The 15914-nt window shown below is 54.4% G+C and overlaps 1 protein-coding gene across 4 annotated transcripts; it reads right to left on the bottom strand.

The window, feature by feature from the left end:
- Positions 1-599: 599 nt before the first annotated feature.
- DOHH (deoxyhypusine hydroxylase) lies at positions 600-15803 on the bottom strand. 4 transcript variants are annotated; one of them, XM_054539339.2, is made up of 7 exons: positions 15504-15803; positions 11333-11424; positions 10174-10659; positions 6242-6587; positions 3711-3787; positions 1903-2140; positions 600-1448 (listed from the first exon to the last, which is right to left on the bottom strand). In XM_054539339.2, the coding sequence occupies exons 4-7, from the start codon at positions 6513-6515 to the stop codon at positions 1129-1131; spliced, it is 909 nt and encodes a 302-aa protein (XP_054395314.1). In that variant the 5' UTR covers positions 6516-6587; positions 10174-10659; positions 11333-11424; positions 15504-15803; the 3' UTR covers positions 600-1128. The 4 variants fall into 4 exon arrangements, with proteins under 4 accessions (XP_054395314.1, XP_009250863.2, XP_054395313.1 ...); XM_009252588.4 differs by lacking the exon at positions 11333-11424 and having other exon boundaries at positions 15504-15715; XM_054539338.2 differs by lacking the exons at positions 11333-11424; positions 15504-15803 and adding an exon at positions 15310-15485.
- Between the last annotated feature and the right edge of the window lie 111 nt (positions 15804-15914).

Genomic DNA, 15914 nt, shown 5'->3' on the forward strand with positions numbered 1-15914 from the left:
TTTTACAGAGAGGTAAGTGGGCTGTCTGCAGCCACACATGGAAGGGCTGGGGGAGCTGGCAGAGGAAGCCATGTCTGGGCTCTCAGCTGGACCACAGAACCCCTTCCACTGTACCCACAACAGGAGCTGGGGGAAGATGGGGGTCTGGGAAGGGCCAGGCTGAGGGCTGTTTCCCCAGAGCCCCCTTGGAGGGAGTTGGCTGGGCAGATCTGACCAGGTAACCGCACATAAAACAGGTGCAGGCCTGCCTGTCGCTGATGGTGGCTCAGTGTCGGTGGCAGGACAGATCCTAGAGCCAATGGCTGCAGATACAACCATCTCCCCGCCCCCCCCCCCGCCCCCGGCCCAGACACCACACACTCTTGGGGAACGTTCCCTGAAAGCCCCCACCCTTCCCTCCCTCCCACGCTCCCCTCACCCAACACACTCAGAGGAGTCAATGCCACCCCTCCCTCCCTCCCTCCCCTCACCCAACACACTCAGAGAAGTCAATGCCACCCCTCCCTCCCTCCCCTCACCCAACACACTCAGAGAAGTTAATGCCACCCCTCCCTCTCTCCCACGCTCCCCTCACCCAACACACTCAGAGGAGTCAATGCTTGGCAAAAATAATTTAATATTCCATCTGGGCAGCGCTCTGAGGTCTGCTTGTCCCTCCCTGGCCCCTGTGCCCTACCTGACCCACTCAGGGACCACCACCCCGTCCCTACCCAGGCCTCAGGGTGGGGTAGTCAGAGGCCCCCAGACCCTGCGCCCCATTCCTAGTGAAGCTGAAGCCACCATAAGGCCAGCCTCTTCCCAGAACCCCAGCTCTGCCCCTGGCTTCCCTCGCGATCCTCCCTTATCCTGAGCCGGGCATCCCAGAGCCTCCCGCAGAGTCCCACCCCAAGCCTGGAAACTTCCACCCTACAGCCCTTCGCCAGGCCCCGAGGAGCAGTCAGGGGACTCAGGGAGTTACAGCACAACGGCAGCTCCTCGGTCCCAGACGGAGGAGGGGGACAGCAACCGTGCGCCCCACAAGACACAAGCGATGACACCGTTTCACACACACTGGTTTAGACGCCAAAGCTCTGCGGGGGAGGAGCGGCCCTCACGAGTCCTCGGGGAGCCCCGGGTGAGGGTGGGGCCCTAGGAGGGGGCCCCGCGCAGCTGCTCCAGGCCGTCGGCGTACTGGAAGGCCCGCCCGGTCTCGTGCTCATACATGTCCAGAGCCACCTCGCAGCTCTCACGCACCACGCGCTCTGGGTCGTCCGCGTGAGCCTGCAGCGCGGCCAGGCAGTCGGGCCGGGCGATGGCGCCCAGGGCCTCCGCGCACTCGTGCCGCACCATGGGGTTCTCGGCGCACCGGGCCAGGGCGGCCGCCAGCTGGGGCACCGCCGCCTCGTGCTGCAGCTGTCCCAGGACGTAGCCAACCTCGTGGCGGAAGAGGGCGCTCCCACAGTGCAGACCTGCAGGGGAGAGGGACACTCGCTGGGGCCAGGAGGAGTGGGGAGGGGAGCTCTGTCTTTTCTTTTTTAAGACATGGGGTCTTGCTATCTTGCCCAGGAAGGTCTCAAAGTCCTGGCGATCTTCCCACTCCGGCCTCCCAAAGTGCTGGGACGACAGGCGTGAGCCACCACGCCCAACCTGGGGTGTTTTATCTTGAAGACACCCCTGCCCCCAGCCCCAGTGATTAGGGCTGCCCAGGGGAACTGACCGCAGCTATGGGGGCGGGAAAAGCTGGGAGCTATGGGGACCAAGAGGGACGCTTGCACGGGTTCTTAACAGGCCCCATGGGAAATGGTTGGGGCCAGGCCCGGGATGCCGTTCCCGGGGGCAGGCAGCGCCCCACTGCACAGATGCCATCACTGAACCTCACAGCGAGGCACTGCCCAGGACCCCACCCCAGAAGCCCCTCCTCACCCTCGGCCAGCGCCAGGGCGGCCTCCTCGCCTCCCGCGTTGCGCAGGGCGAACATGGCGCGGTATCGCTCGAAGAGCGGCCGGGACTCGTCCAGCAGCGCCTCCCGCAGGCGCCCCACATCACGCTCCTCAGCCGGCGGGGCAGGGTCCACGGAGAGGTAGGGTCCCGCCGCCGGCTCCCCGCCGTGCTGCTGCAGCCACTCCAGCCTGCGCACGGCCAGCTGGCAGGTCTCGGCCACCTGCGGGGAGGGATATCAGGCAGCGGGTTGGCCCTGGGGGGTCGCAGGGGCCCTTCCCCACCCCCCGGGATGGCAGCTTAGCAGGGGAGAGAGACACTGGCAGGGTGACTAACCCATCATTCCAGGCAGGAAGTAAGCCAGCAGGGGTGGCTGACTTGTGAGTGACCGGGGGACTGGAGGGTTGGGGAGGGCCTCAGGGAGGAGGTGATGTGGAGGCAGAGTCCTAAGCCAGCTTAGGGAGGAAGTCAGGTGGAGACCCGGGGATGGGGAAGCAGCGGTGCAAAGGCCCTGAGGCAGGACCCTGCGGGAGGGGTGAGGGCCAAAGGAACATGTGCGGCCCCGCCTGACTAGGTAAGGCCTGCGGGCCACTGTAAGGACTTGGGATTTTGTCCTAAAGGTGATGAGATATCGTGAGAGCTTTAAGCATGGAACAGAACAGCAGAATTGAGTGTCACACGTACCCCCTGCTGCCCCGGAGGAGGAGAGACTGAGGGTCGGGGTGGGATGTGGACGAGAAGTGGCAGGGGAGAAAGGAACACGCATGTCCGTGGCGGCATAACTCATAACGGCTAAAAAGCAGAGACAATTCAAGCATCCAGCCACAGTGAGTGGACACGGCATGGGCCATCACAGTGAGTGGACACGGCATGGGCCGTCCACACCACGGAACATGACTCAGCCACAAAAAGGAACGATGGGGCCGGACGAAGCGGCTCATGCCCGTAATCCCAGCAGTTATAGAGACCAAGGCAGGAGGATCGCTTGAGCCCAGGAGTTCAAGACCAGCCTGGGCGATAGAGCGGGACCTTGTCTCCATAAAGAAAAAACTAATAAAATAAAAATTTGTTTCATTTTTGGGCCAGGCGCAGTGGCTCACGCCTGTAATCCCAGCACTTTGGGAGGCCGAGGCGGGTGGATCTCGAGGTCAGGAGATCAAGACCATCCTGGCTAACATGGTGAAACCCCGTCTCTACTAAAAATACAAAAAAATTTGTTGAGCGTGGTAGTGGGCACCTGTAGTCCCAGCTACTCTGGAGGCTGAGGCAGGAAAATAGCATGAACCTGGGAGGCAGAGCTTGCAGTGAGCCGAGATTGCGCCACTGCACTCCAGCCTGGGCAACAGAACGAGACTCTGTCTCAAAAAAAAAAAAAAAAAAAAAAAAAACAAGAAGAAATGTTAGAAGGTAGCAGGAGATCCCTGAAGAGGTCTGGTGGGCCAGGGCAAGGTATCAGAGGTAGAGGGCACTGGGTGGGTTCAGAGGGGTCTTGGCAGAGGGACTGGACGTGGGGGTTCAGAGAAAGGGGGTCAGGCCGGCTCAGGGGCTCAAGGCCCGGGATGGAAGTGGGTGAGCAAAGCTGGTTGTCGCCATTTTGCCAAATGGGGCGCAGCAAGTGTCTGTCTGGATTGTCGCCCTCGCCTCCCTCATCCCTGGGGCATCCTTGGCCAAGTGGTCGCCCTGGCAACCAGAGATGGGGAGGGTCTACTGCTCCAGGTCAGGGCTGGGGCAGGGCTGGGCAGGGCTTCCCAGGGACCCGAGACTGGCAGGGAGACAAGCGGGGGCCTCGTTACCTCGATGACGGGGTCCGAGGAATATTGCTTCAGGAGCTCCAGAACTTCCGGGTCCCCGATGGCCCCCAGGGCCTCCCCTGGGAAGAAGCAGCCGGAGAGCTCATGTTGGTGGGGTGGATGTGTGGAAAGTGCCCGGCTACCTGTGTGACCAGAGGACACCCCTCCCAGGGCTCTGCCCCTGTGGGGAAGCCCCGCCTCTGTCCACGGCTGATTGGAGCAGCAGTGGGTACAGGCTCCCCGCTGGACCAATCAGCATCCCCTCCCTAGAGCAAGGCATTGCCTGGAACCACACCCGGCTGCCGCTCTGAGCAAAATGGACCCCATCCCGGCCGTACCATGAGACAGGGAGACAAGTATATCCCTACAACTCGGGATTACAGCTGACAAGCAACTCCAAGAACCCAGGAGGTCGGGGTTGCAGTGAGCTATGATCACACCACTGTACTCCAGCATGGGCGAGAGTGAGACCCTGTCTCAAAAAAAAAAAAAAAAAAAAAAGCCCAAAACAGGCCGGGCCTGCCGGCTGGAGACTCCAGAATTTGGGGCCACTGGGGCTACACTTAGGTGGGTTTGGGTACAGGGGCAAGTGCAGGCGTCGCAAGCCCAGGTCGAAGCAAGGCTGGCGGCGGCTCCCCGTAGAGCCCTGGGTGTAGATGTTCCTTGAATTTTCTCAGAATCGAGCTCAAGGGCCCTGCCTGTGAGGCAGCTGAGCTGGTGGCTTTGCCTTTCCTGTTGCGGTTTGCGTTTGTGCACCTGCCTGGCAGGCTCCCTCTGCCGGGAAAAGTCCCGTATGCGCCAACATACGCTCTGTGTCAGGCACCTCCCACGTACTAATTGCAAATGAACTCACTGGTTACAGAAACACAGTCCCAGTGGCACAGATGCACCAACTACCTGCCTCACTGCCTCACTGGTCTCCTTTGCTGTCTAGGTCCCTCGCTACAACAGTCTTTTTTTTTTTTTTTTTTTTTTTTTTTTTTTTTTTAAAGCTTCGCTCTTGTGACCCAGGCTAGAGTACAATGGCGCGATCTCCACTCACTGCAAACTCCGCCTCCTGGGTTCAAGTGATTCTCCTGCCTCAGCCTCCCGAAGTAGCTGGGATTACAGGCGCCGGCCACCACGCCCAGCTACTTTTTTTGTATTTTTAGTTGAGACGGGGTTTCACCATGTTGGCCAGGCTAGTCTTGAACTCCTGACCTTGGGTGATCCACCCGCCTCAGCCTCCCAAAGTGCTGGGATTAGAGGCGTGAGCCAACGCAACCGACCTGAACGGTCCATTTTTTTGAGACAGGGTCTCACTCTGTTGCCCAGGCTGGAGTGCAGTGGCGTGATCATGGCTAACTGCAGCTTCAACCTCCCTGGCTCAAGTAATCCTCCTGCCTCAGCCTCCTGAGTAGCTGGGACCACAGGCGTGAGCCACGATGCCTGGCTTGTATCTGTATTGTCACTGTTTTGTCTCTTACATACATGACAGAGCCTGGCATACAGTAGGTGCTCACTAAATGTGTGTCCAATGAGTGGAGTAAATCTAATATACATTAGGGGTTGGGGATCTATGGCTTGTCGCTTGTTTTTATATGAGCAAAGAATGGTTTTTAAAACACTTTTAAGGGTATAAGGCTGGGCGCGATGGCTCACGCCTGTAATCCCAGCACTTTGGGAGGCCGAGGCAGGTGGATCACTTGAGGCCAGGAGTTCAAGGCCAGCCTGGCCAACATGGCAAAACCCATCTATACTAAAAATACAAAGATTACCCAGGCGTGGTAGCACACACCTGTAACGCTAGCTACTTGGGAGGCTAAGGCAGGAGAATCGCTTGAACCCGGGAGGCGGAGGTTGCAGTGAGCCAAGATGGCACCACAGTACCCCAGCCTGGGCGACAGAGCGAGACTCTGACTCAAAACAAACAAATAAATGGTTTAAAACAAAAAATCAAAGGGATAGTACTTCCTGATGGGTGGAATTTATATGAAATTCAAATCTCAGCATTTACAAATGAAGTTTGTTTTTTGTTTTTTTACAGACGGGATCTCACTCTGTTGCCCAGGCTGGAGTGTGGTGGCGTGATCTCGGCTCACTGCAACCTTGACTTCCCAGGCTCAAGCGATTCTCCCGCCTCAGCTTCCCAAGTAGCTGGGACTACAGGTGCATGCCACCATGCCTGGCTAATTTTTGTGTTTTTTCTAGAGACAGGGTTTTGCCATGTTGCCCAGGATGGTCTTGAACTCCTGAGTTCAAACGATCCACCTTCCTGGGCCTCCCAAAGTGCTAAGATTACAGGCCTGAGCCACCGCCCCCCACCCAGTTGAGGTTGTCTGGGCACACAGCCTTAGCCATTTGGTGACAGACGACCTACGCTGGCTTTATTGAGTCGCTGTCTGGCTGCAGAGCTGCAGGTATTTACTATCTGGTGCTTTATGGGGCAGTTGACCACCCCAATATTTATCACCTGAGTGAGGACAGGGACACGTGGGGTCATGAAGAAGTGAGGCAGGAGGGAGCAGCTGCCTGGGACACAGACAGGTGCTCACCTGCCTCATGGCGCACCATGGGCTCCTGACGGGTGTCTTGCAGCACGCCCACCAGCACGGGGATGGCGCGGGCATCCTGCATCTGGCCCAGGCAGTAGGCCAGCTCGTGCTTGAGCAGGGCGGAATCGTCACCGAAGGCCTGGCTGATCCAGGCAATGGCGCCTGGGCCGCCGAGCCCACGCAGCGTGAACAGTGCCCGGAAGCGGGCCTGCAGGGGCTGCTTGGGGTCCACCAGCGTCTGCCCGATGGCATCCACCTCCTGCTCCGTCACCATCGTGCTGTCGATGGGCCCCGGCCTTCCACAACCCTGCTCAGGCTAAACCTGGAGACACGGGGATATAAGAACCTATGGCAGAAAAATGAGAGCCCAGGTTAGAAGCCCCCTTCACCAGTGCATTGGCTTGTTCCTAGGACCTGGGTGGGGCAACTTCCTACCCACTGACCAACTTGAACATCTGTGCTGAAAGCTCAGCTCCAACCCCCCTACTAGCTGTGCAGCCTTCCATAAGTTGCTTTCCCTCTCTGGGCCTCAGTCTCTGCACTGCCTCTCGCCTATAGGCCTATCAGAAATGACCTCCACCGTCTGCTCTCCACACAGCAGCCAGAGGGACAGCTGACCCCCAAAATGGCCCTAGCAATCCCCACCCAATATTCAAGGCTTTATATAGTCCCCTCCCACTCGGAACAGGGCTGACCCATGTGAATGCCAAGAAGATGGAAAAGAGCAAGACTTCCAAGGTTAGGGCATAAAAGGCACAACAGTCTCATCCTTGTTCTCTCTCTAGGGGAAGCCAGTGACTATGTTGTGAGGATGCTCAAGCAGTCTTTTGTAGGGGCCCACGTGGCAAAAAACTGAGCCCTCCCACCAACAGCCATGTGAGAGAAGTGGGCTGGCAGCAGCTCGTCCAGCCCCAGGCGAACCTTCAGATGATGCAGCCCCAGACTGTCTCCACTGAGGCCTTACCAGAGGCCAGACCCAGAGCCGGCCAGCTAAGCCAGGCCCAGAGCAACTGTGTGCGACACTGTTTACTGTTGTTGAAGGTAACCAAGTATGTTTTTTTGTTTGTTTTTTGTCTTTTTTTTGAGACAGGATCTTGTTCTGTTGCCAGGCTGGAGTACAGTAGCATGATCACGGCTCACTGTAGCCTCGAACTCCCAGTCTCAAGTGATCCTCCTGTCTCAGACTCCCTAGTGGCTGGGTCTACAGGCACACACCAGCATGCCCAGATAATTTTTTTTTTATTATTTGTAGAGATGGGGTCTCACTTCTATGTTGCCCAGGCTGGTCTCCAACTCCCAGACTCAAGTGATCATCCTGCCTCAGCCTCTCAAAGCATTAGGATTACAGGCATCAGCCACTACACCCAGCCATTATGGGGATTTTTGTTACACAGCATAGATAACAGATTCAGAAGTACTTTCAATATGTAAACTGACCATATCACTCCCTTGCTTAAAATCCTCCTATGCCTCCTCACTCAACTACTTGACAGTCCCAAAGGCCCTTCATGACCGTCTCCCATCACCTCTTCCCTCTCTAGCTCTGCTCCAGCCACACAGGCCTCCTCGCTGTTCCTCCAACACACCAGGCCCAGTCTAGCCCTAGGGCCTTTGCATTTGCTGTGATCTCCATGAGGAACATTCTTCCCTAGATGTCCCCACGTAGCAGGCCAGGCCTCACTAACACAGGCCTCCATAACTGTTTCAGCACTGACTGAGTGGTTAAGTTAAACATTAAAAGCTAAAAGAGCCAGTGCCCTCATACAAAGGCTGGAATGTAACAAAAGCCCACCAAGAGTTTTGCCCAGGCCTTTCCTGGGCCTTAAGGCATGACAAGATAATGAAGGAATTTTTTCTTTTTGAGACAGAGTTTCGCTCTTTTGCCCAGGCTGGAGTGTAGTGGCATTATCTCGGCTCACCACAACCTACGCTTCCGGGGTTCAAGTGATTCTCCTGCCTCAGCCTCCCGAGTAGCTGGGATTACAGGCATGCACCACCATGCCCGGCTAATTTTGTATTTTTAGTAGAGACAGGGTTTCTCCATGTTGGTCAGGCTGGTCTCAAACTCCCAACCTCAGGTGATCCACCCGCCTCAGCCTCCCAAAGTGCTGGAATTACAGGCTTGAGCCACCGCGCCCAGCCAATAACGAAGGAATTCTTAACGTGACCCATTTAGGATTAAACAAGTTTTACTGGGTGTCTGAAGAACTCCCCAAACCTCCATGATTTAGCAGGAGACAAGATAAGGGTGATCACCCCAGCACCTGGACCCATTTAGATTAAGTAAATTTACTGAGGTTCCAAAGGAAAGTCTTCAGGATTCAGATCTTAATTATAGATTAAAAGAAGTTAGTCACTTATTTCTTTAGATGAATGCACACTTACATGTAGATGTATAGCTTAGAAGGTATATAAGCTCTGGAAAACTTTGTCATTTTGAGTTGGTCTGGTGATATTTTCCAGGCCTTCTCCCTGTAACCGGTTACAGAAATAAAAACTATCTTCCTCCCCAGTTAATCTGCATCTCGTTATTGGACCACGAGAAGTAGCAGCCCAAACCTCAGTTTGGTCCAGGAACACCCGTGCTCATCCTCTTGCTTTCCTGGGTCTCCAATGTCACTTCCTCATGGAAGCCTTCCCTGATCACAATGGACAATGTTACTCTTCCATCTCTTTTCGCTTATTCAGCTTTATTTTTCTCCATGGTGCCTAAGACTCCTAGATATCATATTGGAAAGTATTGGTTTAGTTGCTTGTGATTGGTCTTATCCCTCATTAGAATAGAACTCTGAAGGCTGGGACTGAGTCTATCTTGGTCACTATTGTATTCCCAGCACTTAGTGCAATGACCTGCACGCAGTAGGGCCTCAATAAAAACAATAACCGGCTGGGCGCGGTGGCTCACGCCTGTAATCCTAGCACTTTGGGAGGCCGAGGTGGACAGACCATTTGAGTTCAGGAGTTCAAGACCAGCTGACCAACATGGTGAAACCCCATCTCTACTAAAAATACAAAAATTAGCTGGGCATGGTGGTGGGCACCTGTAATCCCAGCTACTCGGGAGGCTGAGGTAGGAGAATCGCCTGAACTCGAGAGGCAGAGGTTGCAGTGAGCCGAGATCGTGCCATTGCACTCCAGACTGAGCGACAAAGCAAGACCTTGTCTCAAAATAAATAAATAAAATGAAAACGATAACCGTGACAATAGCAGCTGACACTTATGTAGCATTTGCTACGCGTCAGGCACTCCATGCTCTTTACATTCATTAATTCATTCGATCTACATCACTACCCTATGAGGTATTTACTAAGATTGTCCCTATTTTACAAGTGAGGAAACTGAGGCACAGTTTGGGACTGTGCTTGGGAACTTGCTTTGGGAGCAGCGTGAAGAGTTAGGAATCCAGGAAGTCTGGCTCCAGAGTCGGGCTCTAAACCACCAACGCTTTGTTGAATGACTTAGGATGAAAGAACACAGCCAAGGAGGGGAGAAGGGACCCCTCTCTTTCCTCCACATCGGCTGAGAACCTGGCGGATGCTTCATCTCAAGACAGGCAGGCTATGGCATGCTGGCAGCCCTCTCTGGTTAACAGTGGCGTCAGCAAGGCTGCCTGGGCTTGACGAGGGCAGTGTAGCCACCCAAGCACAAGTGACCATCAAAGGAGAGTGACACCTTTCAAGAGGGGTCATCAGAAACCAGAGGCCAGGCCTGTGCGAGCTGGCAGGGCACTGGGGACCATCGAGACCCAACCGTACGACATAGGAGCTTCAGGACGTGAGGCGGGCACTCTTTCATGTAAAAAATCCCAGAGGAAAGAGATCGCCAGGACTCGAGACCCCTTAACCCGCCCCATCCACAGTCAACGAATCCGAGACCAGATTCCCTAACGAGGCGCTCCCGGTGCCACCGCCCGCCAGACCCGGGCCCCGCACCGTGATCGCCGCCTCCGGGACGCCTCACCGAGCTCTGGAGACTCAGGGCCCGTCGGCCCGGTCAGTTTCCGCAGGCGTCTCTGCCACCACCGCTTCACCTGCCGCGACGGTCGCAGTGCTGTGTGGGGGCCGCCATTTTCTCGCCCACGTGACCGTGCCGGACGGCACCAACGCAGCCCCGGGGGAGACCTAGTGAGAGGCTCCCGTGCAGGAGGGAGGCCCGGAAGCCCGAGTCGGTGCTGGTGCCACAGCTCATGCAAACACAGGAACAGTATTCCTAGTGCATTCCTCGGGGAAGGGGACGGGCAACGTATGCCCTTTCATGGGAAAAAATTATCTCCAACCTCCCCACTGCGGTACAAGAAGTGAGACTGGTTTGTGCCAATTCAGCGCCGAGCCTGGGCTGGCTAGCGACGGAGCATGCGCAGTGTTTCTAGGCGTGGTCAGACTGCAGAGGTGTGGCCAATGGGCTCAGGGAGCTCGAACCTTAAGTAGGTGAGGAATAAAAAAGGAGGAAATGCAGTCGTTCATTCATTCATGTATGTAATAAATAGTACATGACCTTGAGGACAAGAGAGCCTTCAGCCCTTACCCTTATACGCCTCCCAGTGTTGTTACAGAGACAAAAAATAACACGATAAGTAAATGCAATACCTATTAGATGGTGAAAAAGGCTAACGAGAAAAAATTCGGTAGCCAAGGGCGGTGTATGTATAGGGTGTGCAGTTTCAGGAAGGGTGGCCAGAATCTGAGGTGGTGACATCTGAAGAAAGACCTGAAAGAGGCCGGGTACGGTGGCTCACACCGGTAATCCCAACACTTTGGGAGGCCGAGGTGGGTGGATCACTTGAGGTCAGGAGTTCGAGACCAGCCCGGCCAACATGGTGAAACCCCCATCTCTACTAAAAATACAAAAGGCTTCAGCCTCCCGAGTAGCTGGGATTACAGGCATGCAACACCACACCCAGCTAACTTTTTGTATTTTTAGTAGAGACAGGGTTTCATGATGTTGGCCAGGCTGGTCTCAAACTCCTGACCTCAGGTGATCCACCTGCCTTGGCCTCCCAAAGTGCTGGGATTACAGGCCTGAGCTACTGTGCCCTGCTTGCAATCTCTTATTTTTAAAATGTGGGCGATTGCCAGGAGTGGTGGCTCATACCTGTAATCCTGGCACTTTGGGAGGCTGTGGGGTGAGAGGATGATCGGTTGAACCCAAGATTCCAAGACCAGCCTGGGCAATGTGGTAAGCCCCTGTCTCAACAGAAAAAAAAATTTTTTTAATTTGGCTGGGCACAGTGGCTCAGCCTGTAATCCCAGCTACTTGGGTGGTTGAGGCAGGAGAATCGCTTGAGCCTGGGAGACACAGGTTATAGTGAGTTGAGATCCTGTCACTACACTCCAGCCTGGGCAACAGAGCAAGACTCCATCTCCAAAAAAAAAAAATCAACTGGGCATGGTGGCCCATGCCTGTAGGCCCAGCTACTCAGGTGGCTTGATAGCTTGAGTCCAGGAGTTCAAGGATCCAGTGAGATGTAATCACACCAATGCATTCCAGCCTGGGTGACAGAGTAAGACCCCATCTCAAAAAAAAAAAAAAAAAAAAATGAGCAATTAATAAAAAAACATGGCTAGGCATGGTAGCTCACACCTGTAATTCCAGCACTTTGGGAGGCCAAGGCGGGTGGATCACTTGCAGTCAGGAGTTTGAGACCAGCCTGGCCAACATGGTGAAACCCCATCTCTACTAAAAATACTAAAATTAGCCGGGCCTGGTGGCGGGTGCCTGTAATTCCAGCTACTCAGCAGTCAGAGGCAGGAGCATCACCTGAACCCAGGAAACAGAAGTTGCAGTGAGCCAAGATCGTGCCACTGCACTCCAGCTTGGGTGACAGAGCGAGACTCCATCTCAAAAAAATAATTAAAGAAAAATTAATGAAAAAACATAAAATGCTGTGCATAGCAAAGAAATCCCTTTGGAAGGCCAACTTCTAGTTTAAGACAACGTTCACAAATACTTATTGAGCAACTACTGTGTGCTGGACAGTGTCCTGGGCACAGAGGACACAGGACAAAACAGACACAGTGTCTGGCCTCATGGAGCTGACACCCCCTTTTTTTTTTTTTTTGAGACGGAGTCTCGCTCTGTCACCCAGGCTGGAGTGCAATGGCACGATCTCGGCTCACTGCAAGCTCCACCTCCTGGGTTCACGCCATTCTCCTGCCTCAGCCTCCCGAGTAGCTGGGACTACAGGTGCCTGCCACCACGCCCGGCTAATTTTTTTGTATTTTTAGTAGAGACGAGGTTTCACCGTGTTAGCCAGGATGGTCTCGATCTCCTAACCTCGTGATCCGCCCGCCTTGGCCTCCAAAAGTGCTGGGATTACAGGCGTGAGCCACCGCACCCGGCCCACCCCCCTTTTATTTTTTTAAATTATCGTATTGCCTTCCTATGTGTTGGAAAACTGACTGCAGATAACAGGCATCACTGCAGCCCTCAGCCACCTTGCGAGGACGTCATCTCAACATGTTTGTGGCTCAGGCTGTTTACGGAGGACTTCCCGTGGACCAGGAGCTGTGCTGACTCAGGAAGGCTACAAGGGCAGGGTGCCAGGTGTGATTGGCCCCAAGGATGCTCCCCGGGAGGAGATAATCCCAGGGTGCAGGACGCAGATATGGAAGCCTCAGCCAAAAGCAAGGCCTGTGTAAGTCAGAGAACTTGGCATCTGGCCTCTGCAGACCTGCGAGAAACTGATAGCACAGAAGAACCAAGTCTGCGTCTTCTGTTCTGCGTCATCTGCGTCCTCTGGGATTGAGCAAGTCCCTGGGGGGCGGAAGTCTGGAATCCAGGTGTCTGCAGAGATGTGGCCTCTCTGGAGGCTCCAGGGGAGGATCCTTCCTGCCTCTTCCAGCTTCTGGGGGTGGCTGCCAGTCCTTGGTGTTTCTCAGCTTGTGGCTTCATCACTCCAATCTCTGCCACTGTCAGCACCTGGCCTTGACCCCTGTGTGTCTGTCTCTGTGTTTCTGTTAGAATCTCCCTCTCCTCTCCTCTCTTTTATTTTTATTCTTTTGAGAGAGAGTCTTGCTGTATTGCCCAGGCTGGAGTGTAGTGGCGCGATCTCAGCTCACCGCAACCTCTGCCTCCCAGGTTCCAACATTCTCCTCCCTCAGCCTCCCAAGTAGCTGGGAATACAGGGGACTGCTACCACGCCCAGCTAATTTTTGTATTTTTAGTAGAGATGAGGTTTCACCATGTTGGCCAGGCTGATCTTGAAGGCCTGACCTCAAGTAGTCTGCCCGCCTCGGCCTCCCAAAGTGCCGGGATTACAGCCGTTAGTCACTGCACCCAGCTCCTCTTTCAGATCTTTATTAAAACATCATCTTTGCAATAAGAGCATCCCCGAGCACTGCATCTGAAACTGTAACCTCTTGCCTCCTCCTTTTCCCTGTTCTCTTTTCTCCTTAACTCAGCTCCAAAGGGGAATTTTTTTTTTTTTTTGAGACCGAGTGTTGCTCTGTTGTCAGTCTGGAGTGCAGTGGTGCAATCTCGGCTCACTTCAACCACCGTCTCCCGGTTTCAAGCGATTCTCCTGCCTCAGCCTCCCCAGAAGCTGGGATTACAGGCGCGTGCTACCACGCCCAGCTAATTTTTGTATTTTTAGTAGAGATGAGGTTTCACGATGTTGACCAGGATGGTCTCGATCTCTTGACTTCATGATCCGCCCTCCTCGGCCTCCCAAAGCACTGGGATTATAGGCGCAAGCCACTGCGCCAGGCAAGAACTTTTCAAATAACAGCTGTATTGAGATATAGTTTACATACTATACAATTCATCCGTGTAAAGTGATAATTCAGTGGTGTTTAGTATATTCAGAGTCGGGCAACCATCATCACATCAATTTTTTTTTTTTTTTTTTTTTTTTTTCCCGAGACGGAGTCTTGTTTTGACGCCCAGGCTGGAGTGTGGTGGCATGATCTGGGCTCACTGCAACCTACACTTCCCGGGTTCAAGTGATTCCCCCGCCTCAGCCTCTCGAGTAGGTGGGACCACAGGTGCGCGTCACCACACCTGGCTCATTTTTGTATTTTTAGTAGAGATGGGGTTTCACCAGATTGGCCAGGCTGATCTCGAACTCCTGACCTCAAGTGATCTGCCCGCCTCAGCCTCCCAAAGTGCTGGGATTACAGGTGTGAGCCACAGCTCACGGCCATCACATCAATTTTAGAACATATCCATCAACCCCCAAAAATAAAGTCCATTCCAGTCACTCCTGATCCCCCTCTCCCAGCCCCTGGCAACCACTAATCCACTTCCTGTCTCTATGGATTTGCTGATCTGGACATTTCCTATCAATGGAATCACTCACTATGTGGTCTTTTGTATCTGGCTTCTTTCACTGGGCACGATGCTTTCGAGGTTCATCCAAGTTGTAGCCTGTGTCAGAGCCTCATTGCCTCACATTGCAAAACACCGTGTCATTGTATGAATGGAGCATTTTCCCTTCATCTGTTGATGTACATTTGGGTTGTGTGCACTTTGTGGATGTTATGAATAAAGCTGCTATGCACATAAGTGTGTGAGTTTTTGCGTGGATGTTACATGTTTATTTCTCTTGGGTAGATACCTAGGAGTGTTACTGCTGTGTCATGTGGCAATTCTACGTTTAACCTTTTTTTTTTTTTTTTTGAGACTGAGTCTTGCCCTGTTGCCTAGGCTGGAGTACAATGGTGCGATCTTGGCTCACAGCAACGTTTGCCTCCCGGGTTCAAGCAATTCTCCTGCCTCAGTCTCCCGAGTAGCTGGGATTACAGGCGCCTGCCACGGTGCTCGGCTAATTTTTTGTATTTTTAGTAGAGATGGGGTTTCACTATGTTGGCCAGGCTGGTCTCGAACTCCTGACCTCAGGTGATCCACCCACCTCCGCCCCCAAAGTGCTGATTACAGGCGTGAGCCGCCGCGCCCGGCCCATAATTTTTTTAAAAATCTGTTTTTTGTTTTTTTTTTTTCAAGACATAGTGTCGCTCTGTCATCCTGGCTGGAATGTAGTGGCGCAATCTCGACTCACTGCAACCTCTGCCTCCTGGGTTCAAGGGATTCTTCTGCATCAACCTCCCGAGTAGCTGGGATTAACTCCGTACCTCAGGTGATCCGCCCGCCTCGGCCTCCCAAAGTGCCGGGATTACAGGCTTGAGCCACCACACCTGGCCTAAAAACCTGTTTTGTTCCCTGCTGTCTCACTGGGGCCTGGAGGAGCAGCACTTAGGAGAGCAATGCAGGTTTGTTGAATAAATGAATGACTCAGCAGTGACGTTTGTACGTTCGGCACACGCACCTGGTGTTGGGTCCCATCTGCGCTCATTAGGCGCGACGTCAATGCCGCACTGAGGTGTGCCTGGCTTCGATCTACCCTAGGAAGGGTCTGCTCTGGGGCGCCCCATTCCGCGACTGTCCCCAATGGGAACCACACCCTCCATCTACCAGAGCCATTTCTGCAACGTCTAGCACCCCGCCGGTCCTCTTCCGGCCGCGGTTGCCCTGAGCAACGCGTGGAGCCGCGCTTCCCGTATTGATTTGAATCGCGGGAGACGTCACGTCCTCCCGAGATGCCCAACGCGCGCAGGCGCAGCCACTCGGAGTGGGCAGGGCCTGGCTGTGTGTTGGGCAGGGCCTGGCGGTGTGTGGGGTAGGCGGGGGGCGTGGCCGCGATTCGCCGCGCGCCGGCGTGGGGGCGTGGTCGGGTTGC

This window comes from Pongo abelii, chromosome 20 (assembly GCF_028885655.2).
Source record: "Pongo abelii isolate AG06213 chromosome 20, NHGRI_mPonAbe1-v2.0_pri, whole genome shotgun sequence".
Taxonomy (NCBI): Eukaryota; Metazoa; Chordata; class Mammalia; order Primates; family Hominidae; genus Pongo; species Pongo abelii.

Bases quoted from the DNA above. Each gene is read 5' to 3' on its own strand.
- DOHH (XM_054539339.2), bottom strand. From the start codon at position 6,515: ATGGTGACGGAGCAGGAGGTGGATGCCATCGGGCAGACGCTGGTGGAC. The intron at 3,788-6,241 runs GTGAGCACCTGT...GCTTCTTCCCAG, and splicing joins CATGGTGCGCCATGAGGCAG to GGGAGGCCCTGGGGGCCATC. The intron at 1,449-1,902 runs GTGAGGAGGGGC...TCTCCCCTGCAG, and splicing joins CGCCCTGGCGCTGGCCGAGG to GTCTGCACTGTGGGAGCGCC.